The sequence below is a fragment of the Pezoporus occidentalis genome, unplaced genomic scaffold (genome assembly GCF_034315485.1).
Source record: "Pezoporus occidentalis ecotype Australia unplaced genomic scaffold, CSIRO_AGI_Poc_V1 ctg296, whole genome shotgun sequence".
Lineage (NCBI taxonomy): Eukaryota > Metazoa > Chordata > Aves > Psittaciformes > Psittacidae > Pezoporus > Pezoporus occidentalis.
Window position 1 is genome coordinate 167,990 of NW_026914896.1, and position 24,444 is coordinate 192,433.

The window sequence follows — 24,444 nt, forward strand, 5'->3', positions numbered from 1 at the left end:
ACAGCTTCCGGTGCACCGCGCAGCGCCGCCGTGGCTAAGGGGTGCGAGGAAGGACAAAAAGGTTCCTGGTCGCACACGCCCCCATCGGTGTCCGCTGTGTGCCGGGCTGCTGGCGGTGAAGGCAGCCAGGTCCATCCGGGAGGATGGAGGAGAAGCCGTCCGCCAGCGTTAAGCCCTACCTGGACAAGCTCACCCTGGGGGTCACACGGATACTAGGTGAGTGGCGGCGGGCGGGAGCGGCCTGAGGTAGGCCAGGGGCGGGCGGGGCGGGGTGTGGTGTGGTGTGGTGGTCACTTGGTTGCCACAGAAACCGCCCGCGGGCGGGAAGGGCGCCTCCCTCAGCGCCGCCCCGCCATGGGCCCGCGGTCCACGCCCCGTCCCGGGCCGTGTGTGCCCGAGCCCCGAGAACCGCGGGGTGTGAGCGCTGGGCGGCTGTTGGTGGGACCCCGGGCACAGGGATGGCTGGGGCCCTCCTCTGGGACCACATGCACACGCATCCTTCCTGTTTCTATTATTTGAATCAGCAGCAGAAGTCCTGGTACTTAAAGAGAGCCCCGCAGTGTCAGAGAAAGCACAGAAAGTGGTGTTTTGTTCAAAATCATGCATAATTCTTAGTTTCTGTTGCAGTGTGTGGTGAGCAGGTAGCGCGCCGAATGGAAGGGAGTTCAGCCTAGTGCACAGCTCTGGTAGGTTAATCTGTGGATCTGCTCAGGACCAACTCCCCATAAATAGTCACTCTGTAGCTATTCCCGTACCATGGCACTTTCTCCAGAGCATGCCCTGCTTGCTGTCTCCGGGTTTTGCTCAGATCTCGAGGCTTCTTGCATCCCTGCGGTTCGCTTTGAAGTTCAGCTGGACTACAAGGCGTTCAACACCTAACGGAAAGCTGCTCAGGCAAAACTTTGCTCGTGGCAGTAGAATCACAAGAGCTGGTGAAAGGATTTGCATGTGTAAAGGATTTTAGCATCAGACCTTTCATCTATCAGCAGCTCGAGGCACAGAGCTGTCATGTTTGTATGGCTGGAAAGCTATACATCTCTGCCAATCCTAGTGTTGTAGGGTATGACAGCATTACAGATTGCAGTTCCAGAACTTCTTCCTATGAATTTTAAAGCCAGAAGTGACTGCTGTAATGCCCTCACCCATCTGCTGTATTGCAGGACAGTGAGTTTCATTTGGTAACCGAAGAGTATTGCTATTTGCATATAGATAGCTGCTAAAACAGACAAGATTAAAAGATTAAAGGAAAATTCTTCCTGTGGGCTTCAATGAGAACAGGATTTCATCCTCAGTATCTGTTAAGCGTTCTCTTACTGACTTACTATTGGACATCTTGGGGGTCCTTGTTTGTTTTTTCTTGTTTTCCAATTGGGAGCTCACAGTGTCAATCTACTCTGTGTGAGCATTAAAAAGGTGAAACTACTTCTGATGAGCCATCATAGCACATTTTTCTTTGAAGTATCTCTTTTTGAAAACTTACTAGCCCTGCCCACATTTTCACCACCCAGGCTCAGAAGTATGCAGTCTACGTGATGTTATCTATGTTCAAATGTAATGTCGCCATATAAACTGTTTTGGGTAGGTGTGTTATTTACACCAGCAAGGCTTGGCAGTGCCAGCTGGACTCTGAAACTCCTGTAACATTCCTTTCACATGGAAGGTGTTTCCTGGTTTGTGTTTGTTTTTTCTTCGACTTTCTGTCTATATCTCTGATTGCTTGTATTGTGCAATATAGCAATGCACACCCCAGTCCGTTGCAGTGATGTTTTACTCTGCTTCTTTTCTCTGTCTGTTCACTCCCTCAGGGAATTTTGCACATTTTTTCCCAGTGAAGTAGTCCAAAGCATGTAAATTGTACCACCCTATTAATTAGAATTACTGAGCTAATTGGGAAGCATTACCCATCTGTTCAGTGTTTGCTTCTTTCAAATTACAAAGGGTGTTTCATTCAGAAAGATGCCTTACTTGGTAGTTTGTGGCACTAGAAACTATCTTATTTTAAATCTTCTTTTGGGAACTCTCATGAAGCCAGTAGATACTTTTCTACCTGATACAGCATAAAAGCAGTAATAAGCTTTTAACTCTGTTGTGGAACTTTTTTATCAGGAAATAGAATTAAGTATGTAATGAAACTCAATATACTCCTCTTAAGCAAGAAAATTTTGCATGTGTGGTATATGGGAGCTTGAAGCCCCATTTTCCAGTACCTTTATAAACAAATGTTCATGGCACCATTTCAAAAACCCTCCTTTAAGCAAATTCCATATATGAGGTTGTGGGGGAAGGAGGTTGTTTTGTTCTTTTTAACTTCTAGTCCCTGTGAAAGGCCCTACAAAGTGACTGTTTTCTCACAAGCATTATGGAGGTTCTAATTTGAGGAGAAAAGAGAGGCATCTTTCCTGTTGCCAGTAGGATTAATGTTCCTGATGTTCTGTGAGTAACAGCAAACTTCAGAAACATTGATTGCTCACAACTAAATCTGAACAGTAGGTCTTAGCTGTTCTGGGCTGCCCAGAGCAGGACCATGCTTCACTATTTAAAGTCTTTATTAAATAAAAATGCAACTATTTACACATTTTTTAAAAGATGCTGAGAGTTTATCCAACTTACAGACAGTATTAGCAGTACTGTTAAGGACTAATAATACTATGATGATTTGCCCTTCAGCTTTGTGTCATACCATTACATCAACTCTTTGTAATTAGCACTGCAGAGCATTTTTGAGAGCTTCCATAGGAAATGTCCTAAAAGTAGCACAGAGTTTACTGTGATCTTGATTCAGGATAGTTACAGGGAGGAGTCACCTGAACTACTTAAGCTTCATCCTTTTGTCTAACCTAAGTGACTTCTTTATTTCTTCCGTCTGAAAGAAAAAGAAGCTCATGGCAGGCTTATTTTCCTCATTATTAATGTTTAACGGAGCTCTCATCCATACCTACACATATCTGTTAAACATGGTCATCAGTTTACCCACAGGATGGATATTTTTAATATAACATTCAGGCTTTTAAGACTGAATTTATCTTTCTTTTGATCTTGGATTTGGATCAGGCCTCTTCAGAAGTCACAGTTTTCGCATTCCTAGACATCTTCTTTGACTGATATGATACATAATTTTCCATCATCCCAGCCAAGCTGTTGTGCATGATGAATTAAACATCCTTACTGTTTTCTTTGATCACAGAAATAACAATTGCTCTATTACAGTAATTAGCTTGCATACCTTAAATGGGAGAGACCAGTTAGGGTTCTTCAGAAGCAGAATACTTCTTTAGAAGCAGAATACACATGGGTGGCTTATACTTGAGCAAGAGACAGATTCCCCCGCATTGCACCCACCTATTGGAAGTCACACTTGGCCAAACATCAGAATCTTCTGTATGTTGAGACAACCCTTGGACAGACAGATTACCTAGGTGACTCACTGTGATTTTTCTTCTTTTTCTTTTTTTTCTGTCTTCAACTTGGAGTTTGTTTTCTAGTACCATGTTTTGTCTTCTAAATTGTCTGACAACATACCCATCAATACTTCCAATTAAGTGAAGTTTAGATTTCCTGAAAAGTGCTGCTCCTCCACCAACAGAACAGACAACACAGAAGGACAACACTACTGCTAGAATTAAAAGCCCAGCACTAGAGATAAAAAACAAACCAAAGCTCTCTAGTGCCTGCCTTTCCTGTCTAGTGCGCTGTGTATGTTTTACCAGAAAGCAATTATAATACATGTGACTGCTTTGGGAAGCTAATACTTTCACAGCAGAGCTGGTCTTGAAAGCCCTGCATAGGGATCACTTCTGTTTCACGGCGGCCCTGTGTGCTGGGCTTGCACTTCCCACAACAAGAAGTTAGTAGTCTTTCTGGACCTGATCCAAAGTGAATAAAGTCAGTGGGAACTCTGTCAGTTGGCTGTAGATGAAGTAAAACATCATAAAATAATAAGTGCAAGGGAGACTGTACTGCCACACACACACGCAAGGCTAGCACCATGTAGGTTAGTATCTACATTTACATATCATTCTTTCCCATAAAATATTCAGATGACTTTTATAAATTGAGCTTGGTGCTTGTAACAAATTCACGCATGTCCAGCTGGGATCTGCGTAAGCTGATGTTTGCTCATGCAGATCCCCTCAGCAGGATCAGACTCTGCATCTGTTCAAGCCCACTGAATCCAGTGCTGAAGCGCGCCATCTTTGTGGAATACGGTTGTTAGCAATTCACAGCAACGCTTCTACATCTTGTGTGAAACTAAGAATATCGGACCCAACTGAAACTGCAGGGCACGCTTACAAAGAAAGAGTTGCAGTTTGCTAGGAGCCCATGGTTTATTTTCCCATGAACCCTCTGCAAAAGATTACGCCTTGAATATGAACTATGTGTATGTGTGTGTATATATATGTCTATAAAAAACATCAAAGGATGACACCTTGTGCAGCCCTAGGCATCCTTATGCCAAGACTTGCCAAGTACAGTTACAGACAAAAGAAAGTGACTGCTCAGTCACTAGCACAATGCTTGCAGTCATTAATGCCTTTTCCTCAGCTGTCAGTCACAATAACTTGCGAAATTGTCTGGCTCACAGTGCCAGCTGCAAACATGCTCTTCTTTTCCTTTTAGAGACTTCTCCAGGAGTTGCTGAGGTGAAGTTTGTGGAAAAGGAGCCAGCTGAACGCCACACAATCATTTCATGGGAGCAAGTGAGTATTTTTGTGGTAATATTGCCGTGAGGTCTGTCTGAATGTACAGCAGCCCATGGAGAATATCAAATGCAATGGCTGCCCTTTCTTTTATTGTGATACAGCCTGCTACCAAATTTGAGGAACAGAGGAACCTAAAGAGATATTGTTTGTTTGTTTTCATGAGGTATTACCAATAGTCTTTTAGGCTATTGCATATGCAGAATCTGTTAGAAAAACTTCTGCAGTGTGGGTATATTCAGAATGGCAACTCTAAAAAGAAATGACATAGCTGTAGTAGGCAGCAACAGTGGTGACTCAGTGAAGCACAAACATTGTTCTGACTCAGGTCTGAAACCATTTTCTTACTCCCTTTCAAACAAAATGGAGCAGCTTTTCATTATTCATGGCCATTAAAGGTAAAGTCCTCAAGTTGGAAAATACGACTGAGCCACTCAGTTCATTCCAGTTATCTTTTCTCTTTTCAGTCTCAACTGTTCACCTCCATTTCTCACAGCCCTTTCTTCCAGCTCCTCTCCATCTAACCAACCCTATCTTTTGTCCAAAGCATGTCCCATTGCCTGTTCTAGAAGACTGTGAAAGACACATGCTACCTTCACATTAGCTGACTTCCCTGCATCCAAAGGTGTGACCAGAGGGCTCCTGAATACTGTTCTGTGACTCTGCTGGGCAGCGATGGCATTTTTGGTCCTTTTTTAAAATATACGTATGCTTATCAATCCCATGACCATGGTGGATGTCGTGGTTTAACTCCAGCCATCAACTAAGTACCATGCAGCTGCTCACTCACTCCCCTTCCTCTGCAGTGGGACTGGGAGGAGAATCAGAAAAAAAGGTAAAAACCTGTGGGTTGAGGTAAGAATAGTTTAATAATTGAAATAAAAGTACAATATAATAATACAACAACAATAATAGTAGTAATAATATTTTTCCTTAAGGAAATAGAGGAACGAATAAACGCTGTTCCCTCTACACCCTCTTTCTAACCCCCCACCCCCCAAAAAAAAACAACAAACAACAAAATACAACAACCAAGTAATGCACAATGCAAGCTATGGGATAGAATATCCCTTTGGCTAATTCAGGTCTGCGCCCTCCGGGCGTCTTGTGCTCCTTCTCACTGGCAGAGCATGAGAGACTGAAAAGTCTTTGATCAGAGTAAGTGCTACTTAGCAACAACTAAAACACGGGTGTTTTGTTAACATTGTTTTAAGGCAAAAGCCAAATACAGCACTGTACAAGCTATTAGGAATAAAATTTCAGCTGGGATAACCAGTACGGTGGAATAAATACTTTCATGGTGTTACTCAGATGTAGTGAAGGTACAGCTGAGAAGCTCGCTGGCCTTTGCGTGGCAGAGGATGGAGATAAGCAAAACATCCTCCTCCTCCTCCAGCCCTGGCTATGCACTAGTGCACATGCTCTCATGGACTGCACATGTTACCACTGCTTAAAATAACTTCCCCTTTGATGACACCTTGCCCTTTACAGTTTTTCTTAAACAGTAGCAAAGAATCTTGCACTAGTTTTGGTAAAGCCCTATCCCATTAGTGATATATATCAAGATTTTATAAACCGGTCAGAATGTATATGATATAAACCTATGGTATTTACTGAAACTTGTACAGTAGCCAGCAACTGTGCTCAGGCAGAAGTGTCCGGTTTTTCAGGTTCATGTGAATTGTTTCCTGATCTCCTCCTGTAACTGTTGTTCAAGTGTCAGATTAACTGGTCTGGAAAGTCTGAGGCCTCTGACTGTGAGCCAGGTCAGGCCTGGTGGCAACAAGAATGATGTTTGTTCGTTCTTCTGTTGAGTGGAGGGGACTGCTTCTCCTGAGCACAGTACTGCTCTCATATCAGGTGCTTCTACTCCTCTGAACTAAACTGGGCTTGTTTCAAAATTGAGCTGTTCTTGTAAAGCCAAACTCTGAAATGCTGTAGCCAAATCACTTGGCTCCAGAGATGTCAAAACAAAACTTCAGCTCCATCCCCAACCCACCAGTGATGGACTAAATTCATTGTGAAAGTAAATGGTGAAGATTAAGTAGATCAGTTGAGTAGACTGCTAATGGTGAAGGACTTTGGAATCTGTTTCTTTGCGTTTGCTCCCATTTGCTTTGACAAAACCTCAAATGTACTTCTTGAATTAACAGGTAACTTTTTTTTTTCATATTTTTTTCTTGAGCTTTGGACATGAAGTCTGATATCTAACACAGTCCATGCAATTGCAGTACGTCCTGCAGTGATGATTAAGGGCAAAGCATTCAGCACCTCCCAAGGTCCTTCTAGGATAAACTTGTACCCCACTTTTCCTCAAATTCATCCTGCTTGAATGTGAATACAAGTTTGAGTGTATCTAGTTTTCACTTTTATCACTGTTTTTTTTCATAGCCACTAGGTGGCAATACTTATGCACACACTTGCCACAGCCTGTATTTGTAACTCACCTCTACGGTTTTGGTTATGCAAGTATTTGAAGGGGTTTTTGTATGATGTAGGGGAAAGTGGTTTCATTGACAGCGAATAAAAGCTCCACTTTTTTTTTTTTTTTCTAGAAGCAGTTTTTCCAGTCCTACTTCAGTTTTGAAATGGAGCAGTATTGCTGCTAAGAGAAAATACATGGTATTCAGGAATTCTTAAAAGAAAGTCAACATTTCTTTAAATTATGAATCTTAATCTTTCCAACCCTAACCATTCTATGATTAAAATCATGTTCTGATAGTGCTTGCAGTGTGCAAATTTTTTGCCTCTGTCAGCTGTGCTTGTTAAATTGGGCTGTGCTTGATTTGTGCTAGTATTTAAGTGAATGCTGTGATGGAAGTTCTAAAATCCTAGATCAGCTTGTTGAATGTCTGTTAGCTGCTCTGAGGCTTTGCAGAGGAAGGTGGGCTTCATGACAGGAGACAAAGCAGTATGACAGTAAGAGAGCTGAAGAGTTTTTTTTCTCAGGCTTTGTGTAGAGGCAGAAAGAGCTGCTCAGGAAATGGAATTTGAAATCAATCATCAATATTTTATTGGAAATCAGCACACTCACTAAGATACGTAAAGTATATAATTGTTACATATATACATCATTTCCCCAAAACTTTAAAGCAGTTCAAAATATTTAAATAAAAATTTAGGCCTAGCAAGATGATATCTTTTCCTCAGGAAAGTAAGACATGCAACAGAAGGGGGATAAAGACAGAGTTTCCAGGTCACTGGAATGCCAGTGCTAATAACTACATTGTCCTATGAACCCATTCCTACTCCTAAAATTAGGCTGGCAACTGCCCTGCTCCCTTCCATGTGCAGTTTTTAAAAGTCAGTGTTACACTAGAATAGTGATAAGGAGGCATTCTGGTATCAGCTGTGTCTGTGTCTGAACCGCATTTTCTTTTCTGCTTCAACCAGAAGACAAGTAAGTCACTCACATCCTTGTTTTGATTTTCAAAATCAGAAAATTGCATTCTGTTAGGAGTAGCTGGAGCACCACAGTGCTCAGCACCACAGCAGGCCAAGGAAAATGAAGGGGGTCATTGTACTCTTATTAGCTTATTAGCAGGGTCTGAACTGCCCCTGGCTGGCTGTAAGCAATCCCTGCCCATCATGTTGCTGGAGCTTTGATGTTCTACAACTCTACAAGGGAAATATGTTGTTTCTCCTTAGGCACTTTGTGGACAAAGATGTATTTTTCTGTAATAAAACCATTAAAAAGCTCTCAAGCAGCCTGGTGCTTTCCTGTTGTCAACTGTCTTAGGCTGCCAGACAATTTGAAAACTCTCTCTGCATGCAGATCTCAGTGGAAATTGTGGTGGTTGTCCCTGGCTGTTCTAGAAGTCTTCCTTGTTGCTTCTACCATATCGCTTTTTGACCCAAAAGTATGCACATCCATAAGGGTCCTTCTTGCTGCCCTCCTTGTAATGTTCTCCCTCAGCATTAGGAGGCCTTCCATCCTTGATTTCCAGAAGCACAGGATCTGCCCATCTTGAGCCTGCCTTGTGGCCCTGACCATGAGAGAGGTGGGGAAGTGAACCCAGCAGAACCAGTGCAAGAGGAAAGGTATATTTCTTCAAGCCCCATAACTGAGGAGATTCTGGAGAACTGTTGGGAGGTAGATAATATTTCTGATGCAGTGTTCCTCTCCTGTGAGGCTTCATAATATTCTGATTAGAGATAGGTCTACCCCAACCCCTTGCCTTTCAGGGCAGGAAATCCAAGCACCGTGTTCTCCTGGGAGCCTCCCCAGTCAGATTTATAAAAAGTGCAGCAAGAACATCTCAGTACTGCATTCACTGGCAGCTAGGGCAGACCAGACATTAAACATAAGGGAGAGAGAAAGGAGGCTGCTGATGTACTGTAGTACTTATAAGGCCCGAGAAGTGACATAAATCCCTTCCTTCTCTCCCCAGAAGTTGGATAAAACTCATTAAGCTTTTAAAAGAAGTCTCTCTCAAGCTATAAGCTTTGACTGTTGTTCATTCCTTTAGGATATTAGCTTGGGAAGCCTTGTTTCAGCAGTGCTTTAAGTGAATTGCCATATGTCAGTGTTTTAGCTGTGGATCCAGTGTTGATGAGGTCTTGGCAGCAAAAATAATCTGGTTCCAATACTCTTCTTTATCCTCAGTGGACTGTGCTTTCTTGGGAGTCTTGGGAGACATAATATTTGGGGATGTTACAGACAATAAACAAAAGCAGTAGACCTCACACACCATATTGGACACTTGGGATATTTCATTTTATGAGCTGATGAGTGTAACCAGATGACTGTAGTGAAAACAGCTGCTTGCCAGGTCTGTGGTTAAGCCACTTCTGGCACGTTATTAGGAATATTGTATTTTATGGAGCTGGAGGAGCACAGAGCTTTAGGAGCCATTTTTAAGCTTGAGAAGCCATTTTTAGTATCTAGTAGTAGCTTGTTTCTCTGCTGTCACAAGATCACTGTTTTGACGCCATAGGGTCATGTGGCTGAGCGTAACATAACAGATCAATGAAACCTTTCTGAGAGATGGCTATTAGTGAAGCTTTCTGTCGAGAGTTCTTTTGCTATAGACCCCAGATGTGCTCTGGTACAGCGTTTTCCACCCATGTATTTTGCACCATAATTTGGGGAGTCAGGCAAAGTGACATGGTTAGGAGAATCCTAAAACAAAGTGGGGAACACAGCCATTTGAAGAAACATGCACATATTAATCTTTCCATCCAGAAAGGGAGGTTCAGAGCAGAAGACCTGTTCAGATATGATTTTTCCATGTCCTAATCAGCTATGTTTGTTAAATTGACCTGTGCCTGGTTTGTAGTAGTATTTAACTGGATACCTCAGTGGAAGTTTTAAAAACTTAGATTTTGTCATCCCAGGGGATTGAGAACAGCTACTGAAGTCAAGAGAGCTGTTTGCATGTATATTTTTACTGGTGGGATAGATTAGTTAAAACTGCAGGGCTTGAAATGGACTGAAAGTGTTGCGTAAACATGTGTACTCTTCTGAGGCTTTGACAGGCCCTCTGAGGTCTGTCTTATTTTCTTTCTTCATAGTTTTAAACCTAGTCACTGTGCTTACAACAGCATCTTGAAATTGGAAGTGGTGAAAGCGCAGCATGAAATTGTAAATATTTAGGACTGAGAAGAACCCACAGAAGAAGGCGTGTTTGTTGAAGGCATCTGAAGAACTTCAGATATGTACATGTGGCTTAGTAATCTCCTGAAACTTACCACCAGGGCCTCAGGCATCAGCAGACTGTTATCAAAAGACAGTAAATTCTCCTTAATACAAAGTTTCTACAGTATCAGATTCCCTGCTTTAATAGCTGTTGTATCTGCAGATTTTCCCTGCCTGGCTTAGAAAAGCACTGTACTAGCAACCAGGCTGCTGATGGGTTAACTCAAGTGACCTGGCCTACTGCAAGCTGCAAAGCCATTAGTATCTGGGACTTGTCAGTAGCAGTCTACTGGCATAAATGGATTTGCTTAGAGAGTAAACATGCAGGAGTAGAGGTTGTGGGTGTGTTAGAGGGTTCTGCACAGCGGATACACCACAGCTTGGGGGACAGGGACTGTAGCAACTCAAAGAAAGTGACTGAGGATAAAGATTTAACAGGCAGAAGGGCTGCCCTGGTCCTAGGAGGTAGTAAGGGATGTAGACAGGAGGAGGCCAGCACCTTTCTTTGCTTGTGCCAGTCACTGGTGACTGAAGGCCAGCACTGCATTTGGATGCACAGCTGGCACGTAGGTCCCACTGATAGATGCATTGAGGCAACATTAGGGCAGATAACTGGACGTGTATAAGCGGCAGACATGGAGAAGAATCTGATCAACATCTCCTGAGATATTACAAATTCGTGTCCCTAAATAAATCTACATGAGCAGCATGTGCATGTTTCTTTTCCTTAGCTACTGGTTACCAGAATATTCTTCATTTATTTTATGAGACTTTGAATGTTACATTTTATAGTAGCTGTGGGGAAGTTGTCCCAGCAGAGGCACAATATTGGAAATATATTGTCTCCAAGGGGTACCTTATAATAGGCATCTGCTGCCTACCTCCAAACCAAGACAGTAAGGCCAGCAAAGCTGTATTTGGGTTACTTAAGCAAGCTTCAGGTCAACAGAGCCTGGTTCTTGTGGGGGAGTTCAGCTACTCAGACATTTGCTGGAAATAATGCAACTCACATTCATCAAGTTCCTGGACTGCGTAGAGGACTGCTTCTTCATACAGATGTTAGATGACATTGGTCAAACCAGGAATGAGGCACTGCTGAACTGTGTGCTACTCACAAACCAAGAAGACCTGCTTTGTAATATCTCAGTGATGGCCTTGGCTGCAGGGATCACTATATTGCAGAGTTTGTGATCAGTTGAGCATACTGAAGTTTAGCACTAAGACAAAGCTTTTAGATTTTACAGCAGCAAACTTCAGCTTGCTCAGAGTTCTGTTGGGAGGGATTCCAGGGAAGCTTCCATGAAGGATAAAGGAGCTAACGAGTGCTGTGAGATTCTCAAGAGCACTCCCTTGGAAGCACAAAACCAATTCATTGCATTTAAAGATAAGGGAAGTAGACAGAGCAAGGGACCCCCTTGTCTTAACTGTGAACTTCTGAGTCTGCTCAAACACAGAAGATAAACATACCAGAGATGGAAAAGCAGATGAATACCTGTTGAGGACTTCAAGGGCATTGCCAGGGTGTGCAGAGACATGGAAAAGCAAAAGCTCAGCTCGAATTTCAATTGGCCAGAGATGTCAAAAGTACAAGAGAGTTCTTCAGGTATGTGAACAACAAGCAGAAACAGAAGAAAAATATGGGCCCACTGATAAGCAGCATAGGGGAATAAGTCACCAATAACACTGAAAAGGCAGAGGTTCTCTTCACTTTCTTTCCCTGTCTTTATCAGCACTTTTAGGCTGCAGGCCTTGGGAACAAAAATCCAGGTTGATGCAAACACAGACCAACCATCAGTGAAGGAAGAGTTGGTACGTGAACTGTTACAGAGGCTTGACCCCTGCTAATCAATGGGCCCTGACAATATCCACTCAAGGGTATTAAGAGAGCTGGCTGACGTCATTGCAAGGCCACTCTCCATAATCTTATGAGAAGTCTTGGATATATGACATGTCCCAGAAGACTGGAAAAAGGAAAATATCATCTCCATCTACCAGAACGTCTTAAAGGACCCACACATGTGTGTTACTTCAGTCCCCAGGAAACTTAACAAATCTTCCTGGGGCCTATCACAAGTCAAGTTAAGCACAGATTCACCAAGGGCAAATTGTGTTTGACAAACCTGATCACCTCTACAAAAAGTAACCTGCTTGTTTGATGTGGGGCGAGTGGTGGACATTGTCCTGGATTTCTCAAAGGTTTTCAGTATGTTTTCCCACAGCCTCCTCATAGAAAAACTGACACGTCACAGCCCAGACAAGTGGTCTGTGTGGTGGGTGGGGAACTGGCTGACTGGCTGCACCCAGAGGGTGGTGATGAGCAGCCCCTTTTACAGCTGAGACCTGTCACTAATTTTGGTTCCCACTATAGAAAAAAGATGTGGACAGGCTGCAAAGGGTGCAGAGAAGGAACACAAAGCTGATCTCAGAACCACAGAATCATTAGGGTTGGAAGGGACCTCTGGAGATCATCTAGTCCAACCTCCAGTGATCAAAGGACTGGGCAGCCTTCCATGTAAGGAAAGGCTAAGACAGTTGGGTTTGTTCAGCCATGAGAAAAGAAGGCTCAGGGGAGACCTTCTCACCATGTTCCGGTACTTATAGCATGGCTACAAAGAAAATGGAGACTCCCATTTTACAAGGAGTCATATGAAAAGACAAGGGGTAACGGGCACGAGTTACTGCTGGGGAGATTTTGGCTGGACACAAGAAAAATTGTTCACAATGAGAACATTCATCCATTGGAATAATCTCTCAAGGGAAGTGGTGGATTCCCTAATGTTGGACGCTTTTAAGATTCAGCTGGACAGGGTGCTGGGCTTGTATCGTGTCTTTCTTGTGTTTTTGCCAAGAAAGGTTGGACCAGATGATCCTTGAGGTCCTTTCCAACCTGCTATACTATGGTTCCATGGTTCTATTATGTGATTCAATATTCAGTTGTACTTTGGGTTTGGGGCACATTCTGCATTTTCCCATAACATTCTGATTGTTGTTTGCAGAAAAATTCCTGCATATTGCCAGAGGATTTAAAGAACTTCTATCTAATGACCGATGGCTTTCAGATGACCTGGAGTGTGAAGACCGATGGCAAGTCAATGTATCATGCACGAATACCCTCATTTCCCTGCAGCCAGTCTTTGCTTTTCAGGATCTCTTTAATTTCAACCTTACTTTCTGCACAGTCAGTACACATCTGTCAGCATCCTGCCTTAGTCTGAGCAAAAGCACATGCGGCAAGTAATTTTGAATGAAAAATAGCACCATTCCTTAACTTTCAAAAACAAGAAAAAAGCCAAACAAGAAGTAGTTTGTTTCTGCTAGGCAGCTTCATCAGTGACTACAGAAAACTGACCTCTGAATTAGTAAGTGAGTGTAGTCCTGTGTGGGATAGTAGACTATATTAAAGATGTGAAGAAAAGATTATGCCTGCACATCAAGGATCCCTTCCTGGTGCAAAAGGAAGCATGTTGCTTACATGTGCTGGACTTGCACAAAAGAGACATGTATCCTGAACACTGGCTAGAAACCAAACAAATAAATACCATTCTTTAATACACTGGCCAGCTATTGACACTCAGATTTAGGTATCTAGTTTAAATCTTGTACCTACACTGCCTCTATAGTTCTTGGAGAGAGAAGCAGCTCTAGCATATTATCCTATCAAAAAGCAATAGGAAGAGTTACCCTCTGATAATGCCTCTTTCTCATTAAAACGTATATGTATATGCTAGAGCACGATTCTGCTTTCCACCAGCTCAAGTCCATTCACTGGAGCAATTTCTGGAGTCTGTGGTGGAACTAAGTACAGGATCAAGCTTTATTGTCCTTGTTTGGCAAGAATTAGGCAGTTCCTTCTCTGGAGGCCTGCAACTATTATCCTACCTCTTGTTGCCTTCAAGTGAGGTTGTCAAATTGGGCTGTGGACACTGCTTACTTCCACAAATGGGTGTGAAATACAGGGGTTTTCCTCAGGAAGTGAAATTTCATTTCAAGAAACAAGCTGAAATCAGGGCTCTAGCACCTGCACTGAGTCCCATCATGTTTCAAGTGGGATTTAGTGTGTTGTGACTCTGAAGACTCTTGTTTTCAGGGCACACAACTACAAAGAGACCAGTGCAGCTCACATTACTGCCTTGTTTGAGCAAGCATCCAGTACCGCCTACAGAGGCCTTTCACACTGGCACGTGGTGGAACAGGGTGATCAATGTCTGGTAACAGTACTAGTCCTCAATAGAGACAAGTGATAAGCATTCATTCAGCAGCACCCACATGTTGACAACACAGTTGGAGTGGGAAACAAGGGAATGCACCCTGAACAGGTATATGGGGTGGAAGAGGGTGAGCTACCCAATACGGTCTGAATGGGTGGAGTGGTTTCTGGTAGGAAGGACAGCAGCAAGAAAGAGTTTTGAGGAGGTGGTTTTAGCTCGCAGGATTTTTAATAGACGATTTCACAGGACTAGGCTAACAGCTGCAGCAGAGGCTTAGCCAGCAGTGTAATTCTCATACCTGCACTGGTGTCACATCACCTGTGAGTGCGATTCTATGTATGAAAAAGCCTAATATTTGTTCCTCTGGAGCCTGACTTGGTTAAGCGTCCAGCCCTGCTGGGTATTCACACCTCTTCTCCCCATCTTTGTTTTCAAAGAGGTTGAGTTGATGCGTGGAGGAAAAGAAATACCTCCTGACACTATATGTGATTAATGGTCACTCTTATTGCAGATACACCAATGCCCCTGGGCTCCATGGTGATTAATAGTGTCTCGAAGCTATGTCGGCTTGGAGATTCTTCTATGTACACTCTGCCTAATGCACCAACTCTTGCTGACCTGGAAGATGACACAGGCGAGGAAGGTAACATCCTATTAACAGGTAGAAAATGTTCTCTGTCTCATCGCTTTTGCTCTGTTAGGATGATGTTAGGATATAGCACATGGATATTGCAACAGCAAAGGTCATTCCCAAGTAGATGGGGTTTTCTTTGTCTCCTGAGCTGGATCTACTATATATTCCTGTTAGTCCCCTATGGCCTTTAGAGGTAGGTCTGTATGCTGAGAATCTCATGAGGATTGTTAATGCTGCCAGTTGCCAGTATTACTTGCATCTTCTTTTTGACAGCGTGGCAGGCTCCTATTCTGCCTTTTCCCTATTTATTTTTTTAACTGAGGCTTCCTCCAGTGATTCACCTTCTAAAGTCTTTGTGTCCTTGTAGTGTCACACGAACAAAAGATAACAGTTTATGTCTTGGTAATAAAAAGGCAGCAGGATGTGCTCTTTGGAATTGGAAAAATAACTCTGGTGAATACATGTCAGTGTGAGGTGACACTGGAAAATGTGTGTTTCCAGACCACCTAAAAATGCTGGGCATGCTGCAGTTTAGAGAGAAAAAGAAAAAGAAAAGCCCACTCCTTTTCTTAGACCTCTTACAGTCTAACAAGACTGGAAGAATAAAGAAGGTGAGAACAGAGCCAGGTGTCATGCTGACTCCTTAACAAATAGCTATTTGATTTAAGTTTTGTCTCTGAATCTCTATAGCTCTTGTAACTGCTAAATATGGCTGGAAGATTCCTTTTGCACATTCCAGCTTGGCTGCAGTCTTGATCTTCTAGCCATTGTAATGAAATGGGCCAAATTCTGCTTCCATTTAGCCACTCAAACTTCCACTGATGCACTTACAAGGTACACTGAGAAAAAGTTACATCCCCACAAGAGATCGTATGCTGACTCCCACAGGAAATTCGTCTGAAGAGTACAGCTCTTATGTCTTGAGGAGCTTTGAAATTCAAACTGATGTCCTGCAAAAACTTGCAGCTACACATCCCAGAATGGTCCTGTAGAAATGCTTTGTGGTGCTTGTGGGCCGCGAGTTGAATATGAGTCAGTGTGGCTTTTGAGGACACTGATGTCACACTGGAATGTATGAAGAAATATATTTGTTTCCAAGGTCATCAAAGACTTCTGTCAGAGAAAAAGAATAAACTGTTCTCCCTGTCCTCCTTAGAAAAGAATAAAGTGCGGCAAGAAAGGGAGGGTGGATAGGACGGAAATAATGGACTTCAGCTGGAGCAAGGAAGATTTAGGATCCACCTGAGAAACACTTCTAATTGATAACAATGGATTTGAGTTGACTGTTGGGAGATTGTGGCATCTCCAACACTGGAGAACTGTAAGAAAAGAGTAAGCAAACACCTCTCAGGAGTGACATCTGTAAAGCTGATCTTGCTTTATGCCAGGGAAGGACTAGAGAGCGTCTTGATATCTTTTTTCAGTCAACTGATTTTGACTCTGGTTTGTTTTCATAACAGAGGTTAACATTTTTCTCACTTTTTGGTTTAGTTCTTTTATTTTTTCAACACAGGGAACTTAGTCAAGAAGTATAAATATAGATTTAGTTGTTCCTTGGCTGATTTATTAATAAGTATCAAATAAATTGCCTTTTGGCAGCTGAGTCACAGTCAGTTTTCCAAATATGTTTCATCAAGTTTTTTCCTGTTTTCAGGCCATGGAGACAAACCAGAGAAGCCACACTTTGATTCTCGTAGTCTCATCTTTGAATTAGACCCATGCAATGGGAATGGGAAAGTTTGCCTTGTTTATAAGCATGCTAAACCAGGTAAGACTGAAAAGAGCAAAGTTAGCCATCTTTCATTGTGGATTGTATCTGCAGGCCACGTGTAGAATCATCTTGTATTTCTGATCATCTTTGCAATTTGTAGATGAACATTTACTGGGGTGTTCTGTCTCCATTGAAGTCAGGGGCTAAACCTCATAGAGACTTTACTAGAGCTAATGTTTTCCCCCCTTTTAATGTTGGGACTCTGCATTATGATTTCTGCATGCATACAAACAAGAAAGCATTCACATATGACCTACAGACAGCCATGTTGAAATAATACAGAGCGCCACTAACATATCTCTGGTTACTTACATGTCTGGAAACAGTTCCCTTCTATTTTGATGAGAAAGCCTGGAGCTGTTCTTAGAAGCAATGGGTAGATGCTAAAGAAGGTCTTGATAGAGACAGCCTTAGACTAGTTCTTCCACCCTGTGCATGGATGCAGAGCCTCCAGATGCTAACTAGACCAAAATTTGGTAGTAAGGGTTGGACAGCAGGGTGAAAGATGTGAGCTGGGCTGTTTCTTCTGACAGATACAGAGAAAACCGTTAGCAACAATTACTGAAACACCTGAGGCACTGGTAAAGCAGTTCTCATCAGACACAATGCACAGGTCACTAGGTGTACATGCATACATGTGTGTTTACTGTGTAGGGGTGTGCAATTGTTATATACCTGTCCTTAACAAAACTCTGTGGTTGTTATCTCTTGTGTTCATTGGGCATGACTGCAGCTCCCAAGGCAGAAACTTACCTGACCTCTTGCCTTGCAGCATTAGTGATTTCAGCACATGCAGTGGCTAACCTGGGCAAGGGAAGGGAGTGCTGTTTCCCAGTGTTGCTGTCAATGCAGGGGGCAGTGTGTTTAATTAGCAGTGTTCAGCGTTTCAATTTCACAAGTAAAATCACGTCTTTTTATGTTACAAAGGATGTAGCCACCAGAGAAATACTTGATCACTGTGGAAAGATTTTGCAAAATGTGTTTTTGTTGGCAGCACACGGTTCTAAGACTTCCAGACTCTGAACTCTATTTAGTAATCCAGATGACTGACAATTGAGTTAGTTGTTTTTACTTTGTGGAGCAGATAAATGTTTGCCATAATTGTACTTTGAACTTAACACCAGAAAGTTGCTGATGTCCAAGCATGTTCCATGCAGTGTACCAGCGCCAGGTTGGGCAGGAACAGCGCTGCATCCATTGTATGGTGGGGAAAGTCAGTGTAATGGCTGTTGCACAAGAATTTTTGGTAAAGCCAGGAGCAGAACTACATCTTTTTCAGTCCCCATGCTCTAACCAGTAAGCCACATTCCTCTGGATAACCATCTGTGTTAGTCAGGGATGCTGCATTTTAGAAGCTGCAGCCTTTCTGATAAGTATGTTGTGTCTCCCACCTGACAATGGCCAGCAATTGATCTTACCACTGCAAAACAACAGTGTAATTTGTGTTTGTGTTGTTCTAGTTGTCTCCCCAGACACAGAGATATGGTTCCTGGACAGAGCTCTGTATTGGCACTTCCTCACCAAAACCTTCACAGCCTACTACCGCCTGCTCATTACCCACCTGGGTCTTCCACAGTGGCAGTACGCCTTCACCAGCTATGGGGTCAGCCCCCAGGCCAAGGTAGGACAGCAGGATCCAGCTCATCAGTATTTTGCATAAGCATAGATGTAAAAACATCTCACCTTTTGACAAGCAGTCTGTAGGCTTGAGTGGGCCTCCTTAAGGAGCTGTGGATCAGGCCATGAGTCTTTCATATCCTGTAGCATGTTAGCAGTCATTCATTTTTGTTAGTAAATTCAATAACATTTTGTGTTAACCCTGCTTTCTTCACCTGAGTTGGACTCTACCTTTGACCTTTAATAGCAGGTAGTGAAGCTCCAATTATTTCTTTGCTCTGTTGACTTTGAAGCAAGCCTTCACTTCCGTGACCGCTGGCAAATGAGGAGATGCAAAGCCATTCATCCCCACAGCTACGTAAGATTGTCTCTGGGCGTAGCACTGAGGAAGAGCCTGCTGCTCTCTGGGTGAAGAGGAAAGCCCAGGTACAAATTAGATAGGAACCCAGAGAAGACTATGGGCTTGAGCCTTGCCAAGAATACCAATTCCTTTGCATCCTCCTCAGTCATGAAGGGATGCCTTGATAAAAATGATGCCAAAAAAAAGGGTAATTTAAATGCCAGCAGTCCTAGAAGTAGTTGTAGGAGAGCTTCAGGTACAGCCTTGTGACCATTCCAGCCCTTCATTATTATTAAAATTGCTATTCTGGTCTGCCAGGACCCTGCTATTGGAAGCACCTGCCATTCCGCAGTGTCTGACTGGGCCCTAAGCCTGTCAAACCCTGATTCAACCTTGTGAGAGGTTGAGGAATGGAACTGATAATACTTCTGAACACAGCACATAAGCGAATACAATGTCTCTGCATGCTGGCAAGCCCAGGCAGGTCTTGGTGAGTGTCCTGCACTTCATCCAGACATGCCAGCTGTCTCACCAGCATGACGTTCCTTGGTCCTGCCTTGATCTCTGTGTGCATCAGAACTACTCACTAAGATCACTGCCAACTTTCCATCTATGAGTGGCTGTAGAATTTTGTTCTTTGTATTTCTAGTGTCTTCCCTGTTACACTGTGCTCTTTGTCGGTGGAGGCTGTGTGCGTGGTCCCCTTAACATATGTCTGTGCTCTGCCTTTCTCTAATTTTCCTACTAGAATATTTTGTTATGTTCAGTATATTCACAAACCTTAGTGAAATCATTCATGTATTCCCTAATCATTTGCAGCCTCTGCTAGTTAAAATCCTCCTAGTGTGTTAACCATTATCATTTTTAAAGGTCTGCAAGGGTGGCGTATTAAAGCTGTTTTCCATTAAGCCGTACATGAAGAGATTGCCATCTACATTTTCATATTGATCTTTTGTTCATCTTGTTCAACATTTTGCTCACGGTTTCAGTGGGATTTGTAATACCATAATGCCCACAGTTTCATTTCCTGACTTTGTCAATGGAAAACTGATAGGAAAAACATCAAAGATGAGGAATGCACTGTGGTGGCGTCTGGGAACCAAAAAGAAAAATATGACTTATTGTGGTCACTTCTAGATGTGAAATCTAACTGAAGAGAAACAAACACAAAATTCTTTGTGTAAAGAGTTAAAAATCCTGCATTATTGAATGTGTGAAGAGAGGGAGGGAGACTGTATCTTGAGAGTTCAACTAGTTTGGTTCCAATTTATAAGTACATTTAAATTCCAAGGATTTTAAATCTTTTCTTCTTGTGTGAATCTAAGTAAGTGTGGTTTAGTTTCAACCCATCCTTTTGCTTTTCTTCCTGTTGTTTAAATCAAGAGTTGCTCCTGATAGGAGTTACACTGCAGGAAAGTTAGTTTTAGGTTTATGTCTGGTTCTCCTCTTCCATGTCTGGAATGTGGGGCAGTTCCAGGACTGTAGCTGTGCCTTATGTATCCTTATCAAAAGGCACTCTTTGCAGTCCTGTAAATTGCAAACTGATAAGTGGTGTGTGATCAAAATCAAGTCTCAGGAGGGAGGGCGAAGAGGGTGTAAATGTCTAAGTGCAGTTTGATTTTAACCTCTTCCTTCCCCACCATCCTGCCTTTCAGCAATGGTTTAACATGTATAAACCCATAACCATCAACACATCTCTCCTCTCTGAAGAAGCTGATTCCTTCGTGAACAAGTTGGACCCCAATAAAGTATTTAAAAGCAAGAACAAAACACCAGTGATCAAAAAGAAACAACCTTCCCAGCCGTCAGGCTCCCAAAAGAGTCACACGAGCATGACCTCCTCCAAGACATCCTCGCTAGCTGGGAATTCTTCAAGGAAGTGAGACCCCCAGATCTGACCCTGAACAGTATTTTCAACAAGCTTTGATGTTCTCTGATGCAGAGCCAATGGTTCAGATGGAGTTCCTTGTGCATTAATAGATGTGCCCATGGAAAACACGTTGCAGCATTTGCATGAAATAAAGCCACAATGTACTTTGACATGGGAGGGATGTAGTTCCTTGAGACTGGGAGAAAAAAACTTGAGACACTGATTTAATTTCCTTCTGCTACTTGCAGTATGTACTTTCCAGAGGGCATGAAGAAGCCGTTGATGTCACTGCTGTATTGGGAAGCTTTTGTTCTTGTACAACTACAGCAGTGAAATGAAAGCAGATGTAAGTCACCATTACTTTAATAGACCTATGCTGAAACACAGTGTATGAAGATATTTTCTGCCATCTCCTTTGAAAGAAACTTGTCCTGACCTTGCATGCTATGGATTAGGCTGGAACCCACTGAACAAAGAAATATCTTCTGCTTCTAATAGAATCAAACTCTGCACTTCCCCATGCTCCTTCCAGTTTCTGCCCTCAGAGTCATGGTTCAAAGAGACCTTGGGCTTCCATGTCTCTGCACTGGCCTAGTTGCTTGCTCTACAGCCCAGACCACTTAGAATCATAGACTCAACTAGGTTGGAAAAGACTTTTAAAATCAAGTCCAACCGTTAACCTCAGGACTGCTAAGACCACCTCTAAACCGTGTCACTGAGGGTCTCATCTACATGGTTTTTGAACGCTTTCAGGAATGGTGACTCCACCACTGCCCTGCGCAGCCTGTTCCACTGCCTGAGCACCCTCTCGGTGAAGATATTGTTCCTAATATCCAACCTAAACCTTCCCTGGCACAGCTTGAGGCTGTTTCATCTTGTCCTATCACTTGTTACCTGGGAGAAGAGATTGATGTCCACCTCAGTCCATCCTCCTTTCAGGCAGTTGTAGATAGCGATAAGGTCCCCCCTGAGCCTTCTCTTCTCCAGACTAAACCCCCCAGGTCCCTCAGCCGTTCCCCATCACACTTGTGCTCCAGACCCTTCACCAGCTCCATTGCCCTTCTCCGGCCCCGCTCCAGCACCTCAATGTCTCTGCTGTAGTGAGGGTCCCAGCACTGAACACAGGATTCGAGGTGCATCCTCATCAGTTCCCAGTGCAGGGGGATGATCACTGCCCTGGCCCTGCTACCACACTATTGCTGATACAGGCCAGGATGCTGTTTGTCTTCTTGGCTGTCTGAGCACAAGCTGCTCATCTTCAGTTCCATCAATCAGCAGCCTGAGGTTCTTTTCCACTGAGCAGCTTTCCAGTCACTCTGCCGCAAGCCTGGGGCAGTACATGGGGTTGTTGTGGCCCAAGTGCATGGGCCAGCACTTTGCCTTGTTGAACCTCATACTATTGACCACAGCCCATGGATCCAGCCTGTCCAGATCCCTGTGCAGAGCATCTTATCCTCCAGCAGATCAACACTCTCACCCAAATAGGTGTCATCTGCAAATTTACTGAGGGTGCACTCAATCCCCTCATCCAGATCATCAATGAAGATATTAACACTGGCCCTAACACCGAGCCCTGAGGGACACCACTAGTGAGCAGTTACCAACTAGATGTGACACCATTTACCACCGTTCTTTTGGGCTCAGCCATCCAGCCAGTTTCCAACCCAGCAAAGAATTCACCTATCCAGGCCATGAGCCGATAGTTTCTCCAGGAGAATGCTGTGGCGGACAGTGTTGAATGCTTTACTAAATCCAAATTGACAATGTTCACAGCCTTTCCCTCATCAGCCAGGCTGGTCACCTTATTGTGGAAGGAGATCAGGTTGGTAAAGCAGGACCTGCCCTTCGTTAGCCCATGCTGACTGGGCCTGGTTGCTCCATTTTGCTGCACGTGCTTTATGGTCTCACTTAGGATCGCCTGCTCTGTGACCTTCCCCGGTACTGAGCTCAGGCTGACATAGCTGGAATTTCCAGGGTCTTCCATCCTGCTCTTTTTGTAGAGAGGTGTCATGTTGGCCAGCCTCCAATCCTCTGGGACCTGCCCAGAGGACTGCTAGAGACCAGATTGCTAGACTAGACCAGGACTGCTGATACATGATGGAGAGTGGCTTGGCAAACTCCTCTGCCAGCTGCTTCGTCATTCTTGGGTGTCACCCGTCCAGCCCCATTGATGTGTACATATAAGTGGAACAGGAGGTTGCTAGCCATTTCTTCCTGAATTATGGGGACTTCAATCAGCTTCTCATCTCTGACATGCAGCTCGGGGATCTGAGTACCCTGAGAGTGGCTGGTGTGACTACTAAAGACTGAGGCAAAGGCAGCATTTCCTTTTTGGAAATGCTTTTCCTTTTTGGCCTTTGTGCCTTGTCTTTTCAGATAGTCAAGTCTGTGTGATGTCCTTCCCAATACACCCAAAGGTAGCCAGAAGCTGCAAGATCCCTCACTGCCTCTGATTTCTCCTCCTGTAGGAATTGCTGAAACACTGGGTCAGTGATGTTGAGAGTCCCATAAGCCAGGAGGACCCCTTGGTTTGTCATGCATTCATTTGCAAAGTTGACCATTCAAACAGCCTTTGTCACTTTTCAACTGGGCAGGATCTGACCTGGGCACACTGAGATCCTACAGCCTTAGAAGCTCCTGATGCTGTTTTAATAGTCTAAGTTGTCAGGTTAGAACCGCACTTTAACCCATCCAGTGCTGGTTTTTATTTATACCTGAAGGTTTCCATTACTTTTCTGTGCTATTCTGTCTTCTTAGGTGTGCTGGAAACACATGGTAGCCACCCACACATTTTGTGCCTAAGCAGGGAAATCCAAAGTCACCATCTCTAAGTAAGCATCAATTACTTAAACAGTATCATCTTTTATTTGTGAAACAGTCATATAATTACATAATACAAACCTACCTCACAGGGACGTGAGGACAAGTATTTGTATGGCCTTCAAAAAGAGGAAGCCTGTAAGTGCTTAGTAGTATTTTAATAAAGAATTTAATATTTTCCTCCAGAGTGACTGGGTATTTAAAGTTGCTTTGGGGAGCACATGTACCAGGATGTATGGTAAAAGCAGGGCACAGGCTGGATTGGTTTGTTGGGTTTTTTCTAATGGAGTGGACAATCTCACTGAGAAGGGTTGGATTACAGTGTCTTTTTAGCTAATCGCATTGTGAGCTACTCTGAAGTTCCCAGTTTAGTTCACATAGACCAAAAGACTCAGCTGTTTGACAGCTGTTCAGCACACCTCTGTCCTGCACTCAGTGTTCAAAGTCTCTGATGCCATCAGCCCCAGCTCTTGCACGCTTTGCTTGGTTTCCAGCACTGTCCAAGTGCAGTTTCTGCATTGCCTTGCTGAGGGCTGCCCTCTGCCACCCCCATGTGAGAGGAAATTTTCTAATGCTCCTCAGCCCTCTGAAGCTGACATGCATCTTGTGCTAGGTAAAGATCTGTTGTAGCTGCTCTACTAACATAAGGTCAGCTCAAAAAGAAAGCAGAGATGTCAGTACCTATCACCCCACCCCACGCCACATTAGTGGTCCTTTTAATAGAATTATACAATACCAGGTTGGAAAGGACCTCAAGGATCATCTGGTCCAACCTATTATAGTCTATCTTATTATAGACCTGTCTGGTCCTACTATATTAGTAGCGAGATGTGAATGATCATTAAAGCC

The 24,444-nt window shown here is 43.4% G+C and overlaps 2 protein-coding genes across 5 annotated transcripts in view; one reads left to right on the forward strand and one right to left on the reverse strand.

Annotated features, from left to right (window-relative positions):
- Positions 1-273, reverse strand: part of KIAA1328 (KIAA1328 ortholog) — a 148,395-nt gene extending 148,122 nt beyond the window's left edge. The window contains exon 1 of the mRNA XM_062626655.1: positions 180-273. The gene's annotated coding sequence lies outside the window, so the exon portion shown is untranslated. The remainder of the gene's footprint in view (positions 1-179) is intronic.
- On the forward strand, positions 52-20,945 carry TPGS2 (tubulin polyglutamylase complex subunit 2). 4 transcript variants are annotated; one of them, XM_062626656.1, is made up of 7 exons: positions 69-216; positions 4,618-4,697; positions 13,332-13,419; positions 15,055-15,204; positions 16,832-16,945; positions 18,409-18,569; positions 20,561-20,945. In XM_062626656.1, exons 1-7 carry the CDS (start codon positions 144-146, stop codon positions 20,786-20,788), a joined length of 894 nt encoding a protein of 297 aa, XP_062482640.1. In that variant the 5' UTR covers positions 69-143; the 3' UTR covers positions 20,789-20,945. The 4 variants fall into 4 exon arrangements, with proteins under 4 accessions (XP_062482643.1, XP_062482640.1, XP_062482641.1 ...); XM_062626657.1 differs by having other exon boundaries at positions 70-216; positions 15,055-15,186; XM_062626658.1 differs by lacking the exons at positions 69-216; positions 4,618-4,697 and adding an exon at positions 6,471-6,557.
- Positions 20,946-24,444: the final 3,499 nt, after the last annotated feature.

Excerpts from the sequence above, each read along its gene's own strand:
- TPGS2 (XM_062626656.1), top strand. The coding sequence starts at position 144 with ATGGAGGAGAAGCCGTCCGCCAGCGTTAAGCCCTACCTGGACAAGCTC. Across the intron at positions 13,420-15,054 it reads CTGGAGTGTGAAGACCGATG|ATACACCAATGCCCCTGGGC; the intron begins GCAAGTCAATGT and ends CTCTTATTGCAG. Across the intron at positions 15,205-16,831 it reads AGGTAACATCCTATTAACAG|GCCATGGAGACAAACCAGAG; the intron begins GTAGAAAATGTT and ends TCCTGTTTTCAG.